The 5,880-nt window shown below is 44.4% G+C and overlaps 1 protein-coding gene across 1 annotated transcript in view; it reads left to right on the plus strand.

Moving 5' to 3' along the window:
• The window catches only part of PKD1L3 (polycystic kidney disease 1-like 3), a 91,967-nt gene that overhangs the window by 37,289 nt on the left and 48,798 nt on the right, over positions 1 to 5,880 (plus strand). The window contains 2 exon segments of the mRNA XM_011962381.1: positions 1,015 to 1,116; positions 2,038 to 2,216. Coding sequence (XP_011817771.1) covers positions 1,015 to 1,116; positions 2,038 to 2,216 — 281 coding nt within the window.

Raw genomic sequence — 5,880 nt, forward strand, 5'->3', positions numbered from 1 at the left:
CGTGTAGCTCAGGATGGTCTCGATCTCCTGACCTTGTGATCCACCCGTCTCGGCCTCCCAAAGTGCTGGGATTACAGGCTTGAGCCACCGCGCCCAGCCAAATCAAATTATAACTTAATGTAACTGGCTAGGTGAGGTGGCTCACGCCTGTAATCCCAGCATCTTGGAAGGCCGAGGTGAGTGTATCACTTGAGGTCAAGAGTTCAATACCAGCCTGGTCAACATGGTGAAACCCCATCTCTACTAAAAATCCAAAAATTAGCTGGCCATGGTGGCACATGTCTGTAGTCCCAGCCACTCAGGAGGCTGAGGTGGGAGGATCACTTGAACCTGGGAGGCGGAGGTTGCAGTGAGCTGAGAATACAACATTGCACTCCAGCCTGGGCAACACAGCAAGACTCCATCTCAAAAAATAAAAATAAAAATGTAACTATATACAAGAAACTTATATGGTATGTTTTTAAAAACAAAAATCTTTTGACAGCCTCTTCTTTCCATGTGTTTGTTCTTCCTATGTTTTCTTGCACTTGGAAATTGTAGAATACGCTAAGTGTTCATTTCTTGTTGCCCTGGGTGTAGGGTTGTCCGCATTAGTAAACAAAAATACAGGCTACCTAGTTAAATTTGCATTTTAAATAAACAGTGTATCTTTAGTGTAAGCATGCTCCAAATTATTCATAGTTTATCTGAAATGCAAATTTAGCTGGGCATTCTCTGTTATCTGGTGACCATACCTAAATGGGAGAGAGGTGCAAGGATTTAGAGGCTCAAGACCTGATTGGGTGATTCTATGACTATTTCACTTGCGAGATACAGGCCCTGGAGGTTCAGGCCTCATTCCCACTTTAGTGGCTTAGGTCTGCTGATGTGTCTGTCTGCTGCCCACACCTCAGCCCTGCTTTCTGTAGGGCTGCCACACCTGCCAGAGTGCATCTTCCTGCTCCTCAGTTGGAGGAGGCAGGAGCTATACTATGTGGAGGCCTAGTAACTTGGTTGGTTCTGCTTTTCTTGCAGGTGAAGGTTACTGTCCTGGCTGATAATGACCCCAGCGCTCAATTTCACTACCTTATTCAGGTCTACACCGGATATCGAAGAAGGGCTGCTACAACAGCTAAGGTTAATGAAATAAATGTTCTTCACTTCTTCTTGCTTTGTGTCTTCTGCCACATGAGACACACTCTGAGTTGGTGATATCCTGGCAACCAATAACACTTTAAAAGCGATCAGAGATTGGTATTTTCTAGTTCTAAACTGTACATGTGGGCCACGCATGGGGGCTCACACCTGTGATCCCAACACTTTGGGAGGCCAAGATGGCGAGGTCACCTAAGGTCAGGAGTTTGAGACCAGCCTGGCCAACAAGGTGAAACCCCTTCTCTACTAAAAATACAGGAATTAGCTGAGCGTGATGGCCCATGCCTGTAATCACAGCTACGCAGGAGGTTGAGGCACGAGAATTGCTTCAACTCGGGAGGCGGAGGTTGCAGTGAGCCAAGATCATGCCACTGTACTCCAGCCTGGGTGACAGAGCAAGACTTCGTGTCAGAAAAAAAAAAAAAAAAAATACTGTGTATATGAAGAATTCTCTATGCTTGTCTAAGATCCGAAAGACTTTGTCTAAATACAGTTTTCTATGTCTTCATCTTTCTCCTTAGGGATAAACCCAAAGAATTGTGTTAAAATTGCCTCTATTGGTCAGGCGTGGTGGCTCAAGCCTGTAATCCCAGCACTTTGGGAGGCCGAGACGGGTGGATCATGAGGTCAGGAGATCGAGACCATCCTGGCTAACACAGTGAAACCCCGTCTCTACTAAAAAATACAAAAAACTAGCCGGGCGAGGTGGCGGGCGCCTGTAGTCCCAGCTACTCGGGAGGCTGAGGCAGGAGAATGGCGTGAACCCGGGAGGCGGAGCTTGCAGTGAGCTGAGATCCGGCCACTGAACTCCAGCCTGGGCGACAGAGTGAGACTCCATCTCAACAAAAAAAAAAAAAAAAAAAAAAAAAAACCTCTATTTTATCTTTCCCTGTCTCATGGTAGGTTGTCGTCACCCTCTATGGATCAGAGGGACGGAGTGAGCCCCATCACCTCTGTGACCCCCAGAAGACAGTCTTTGAACGAGGGGGCCTGGACGTCTTCCTTCTCACCACTCGGTCCCCTCTAGGGGACCTGCACAGCCTTCGGCTCTGGCACGACAATTCTGGCATCAGTCCCTCCTGGTGAGTACTTATATCCTGTTGGCTGTTGCTGCTGCTTTGTGGATCCAAGAGAGAAGAAGGAAGATCACCACAATAAATCACAGTAAAGCTTTGAGCCCCAAATAGTAACAAATGACTATTAGATTTCAGTTTTAAAGCTATCTACCAAGAATAAGCCCTGGAAAGAAGTGTGAGAGATTAACTATGATTTTTTTTTTTTTTTTGGATAGTAGAGTAATAGATGCTTTGTTTTCTCTAATTTTATTTTCATTAAATGTTATGATTGTGAACAGCAAATAACACCAATGAAATACTGCCTGAAAGTGCCACAAATTAAAAGTATTTGTAAATATGAAAAGATATCCTTAAAGACTAACTTTAGTAAACAACTATCTACTGACAGTCAAACTTTGAGTCAAACTTAAGAGCTTAAGGACAGGGTATAGCAGCTCACACCTGTAATCCTAACATTTTGGGAGGCCAAGGCAGGAAGCTCACTTGAGGCCAGGAGTTTGAGAACAGCCTTAGCAACATAGGAAGACCCTGCCTCTACAAAAAAAAAAAAAATTGCCAGGCATGGTGCACCTATAATCCCAACTACTCAGGAGGCTGAAGTGGGAGGATCACTTGAGCCTCAGAGGTTGAAGCTGCAGTGAGTATATCAGCACCACTGCACACCAGCCTGGGCAACAGCAAGACCCTGTCTCGGGGGGAAGGAAAAAAAAAGTCAAGATCTTAAGGAAGGAGAAAGGTTAGAATTACTGTATGAGATGTGCCTGAGGAGTTAGAGAAATAACTAGACGATGATAAAGTCCTTGAACCAAACATATGTTAGGTTCGAATGATTCAGCATCTTTCTTCAGCAGCACCCAGAATTAGGAGAGGTGCTAGAGAAAGTAGATGATGCAATTAATTAAGAACAAAGATTACTGGTTCCTTGGAGTTAGGAAAAAAGAGAAAAATGAAGTGGAGTCTTAAGGCTCAGGCACTCAATCTGTTGCTAAATGTTGCCCACCTGCAAACAGCATGTGGTCTGCCTAAATTCATTAGCAAAATACATTTTTCCCCCTAGGCCAGATATACCAGCCACTGGGTGAGTAGAGCCTAATAACTTTCTTGCTGCTTCTGTTCTGTTCCAGTATGCACAAAACAGCTTGTAAACCATCCTTCCAGTTTTATTTAAAAAGGTGAATAATGTATAGTAAGCACTTGAAAAGATGTTCAACGTGATTGGTCATCAGTATATGAAAATGATAGAGCACTAGCCACCCATCAGAATGGCTTAAATTAAAAATTCTTACAAAAGACCGGGTACAGTGGCTCACGCCAGTAATCCCAGCACTTTGGGAGGCCGAGGCGGGCAGATCACTTGAGGTCAGGAGTTCGAGACCAGCCTGACCGACATGGTGAAATCTTGTCTCTACTAAAAATACAAAAATTAGCCAGGTGTGGTGGCAAATGCCTGTAATCCCAACTACTTGGGAGGATGAGGCAGGAGAATTGTTTGAATCTGGGAGGCGGAGATTGCAGGGAGCCGGGATGGTGCCACCGCACTCCAGCCTGGCAACAGAGTGAGACTGTCTCCCAAAAAAAAATTCTCACAAAACCAAGTTTAGGGAAGGATGAGGAGCAAGTAAAACTCTCACACACCCCTAGTGAGAGTGTAAAATGGTATGGCCACTTCAGAGAGCAGCTTGCCAGTTTCTTGTGAAGTTAAACATACACTGATCATGTGACCCAGAAATCGCACTTATAGGTATTTACCCAAGATAAACAAAAACATGTGTCCACTGCAAGACCTGTACACATATGTTCATAGCAGCTTTATTAATAGCCCAAAACTGAAAACATCACAAATGTCTATTGAATGAATAAACAAAAGTTAGTGTGTTCATTCAATGCAATACTACTCAACGTGAAAGGAAACTATTGTTACATATAACTACATGGATGAATTTTTTTAAATGATGCTTAGTGAAAGAAGCTGTACATAAAGAATGTATAGGCCAGACACCGTGGCTCACACCTCTAATCTCAGCACTTTGGGAGGCCAAGGTGGTTAGATGACTTGAGGTCAGGAGTGTGAGACCAGCCTGGGCAACATGGTGAAATTCTGTCTCTTCAAAAAAATACAAATATTAGCTGGGAGTGGTAGTTCATGCGTATACTCCCAGCTACTTGGGGGGCTGAGGCGGGAGAATGACTTGAGCCCAAGAGGTGGAGGTTGCAGTGAGCCAAGATTGCACCACTACACTCCAGCCTGGGCAACAGAGCGAGACCCTGTCTCAAAAAAAAAAAAAAAGCATATAGCATATGATTCCACACAAGTGAAATTCCATAAAAGGCTAACTATTCTATAAAGATGGAGGACAGCAGATCATTGTTCCCCTAGGGCCAGGAGTGAGGGGGCAGGAGGTGACTGGAAGGAGGGATAGGGAGTTTTGGGGGGTGATATTTTGATGGTGCTGGTGTATAAACGTTTGTCAAAATGCATTGAACTGGCCAGGCATGGTGGCTCATGCCCATAATCCCAGCACTTTGGGAGGCCAGGGTGGGCGGATCACAAGGTCAGGAGATCGAAACCATCCTGGCTACAACATGGTGAAACTCCATCTCTACTAAAAATACAAAAATTAGCTGGGCGTGGTGGCTCATGCCTATAGTCCCAGCTACTTGGGAGTCTGATGCAGGAGAATCACTTGAACCCAGGAGGCGGAGGTTGCAGTGAGCCAAGATCATGCCACTGTACTCCAGCCTGTGTGACAGAGTGAGACTCCATCTCAAAAATAAATGCATTGAACTGTGCATTTTAGGGTCACATGTCATCAGGACCTCCTGAGGCTGTCATAGGTACACATCCTTAACCTGGGCAAAATGAACTTTCTAGATTGACTGGGACCTGTCTCAGATATTTGGGGTTCACATTTTGGTAACCACGAAGGGATTCTAAGTGGAGGAGCGCTAATCTTTGACATCTATCGGTGCTTGGTGCCAGCTTGAGCTACCTTTGTGGCTCAAACTAATAGGACAATTTGCTGAGACCTGGAAGTACCCCCTGCAGAGAATCCCTGATCGCCCAAAATTTGGTCGAGATCTAAAGTTTATTTTGCTGTACAACTCCTTTTTCTGGAGTTTGCTTGCTTCCAACAAGGAAACAAGTTTTCCTGCCTTCATGACCATGGGAGGCAGGTAACTCCTTTCTAGAGTTTGAGCTCACTTCTAACAGGGAAGGCCAATTTGAGTTTTTTCCTGCTTCTAGGGTAGTAGAGAGCAGTATTCAACTTGAGACCTATCCCTAGGTAAGTAGCTGATTTGGGGTTTTGCCTTGGCTAAAGTTAAGATTAACAACCAGCTGGTCTTAATTTCTCCTGACCATTAGAGCACTCAGTGATCATAGTTTGGGGTTTTTGTTGTTGTTGTTTATTCCAGTCTTCGTCCTGTCAGATTTGACCAACTCTACCTGACTTGGTCAAATCCAAATGAGAATTCCAAATTATGGATATTGAATTGGTTAAAGTTTGTCACAGCTGCAAAAGAGGGAAAAAATGCATTGAACTGTACATTTTAAATGGGTACATTTTATCACATATAAATTATACCATGATAAAGTTGATTAAAAAAAAAAAGTTGGCCGGGCACGGTGGCTCAAGCCTATAATCCCAGCACTTTGGGAGGCCGAGACGGG

Source organism: Colobus angolensis, unplaced genomic scaffold (assembly GCF_000951035.1).
Source record: "Colobus angolensis palliatus isolate OR3802 unplaced genomic scaffold, Cang.pa_1.0 Scaffold116, whole genome shotgun sequence".
Taxonomy (NCBI): Eukaryota; Metazoa; Chordata; class Mammalia; order Primates; family Cercopithecidae; genus Colobus; species Colobus angolensis.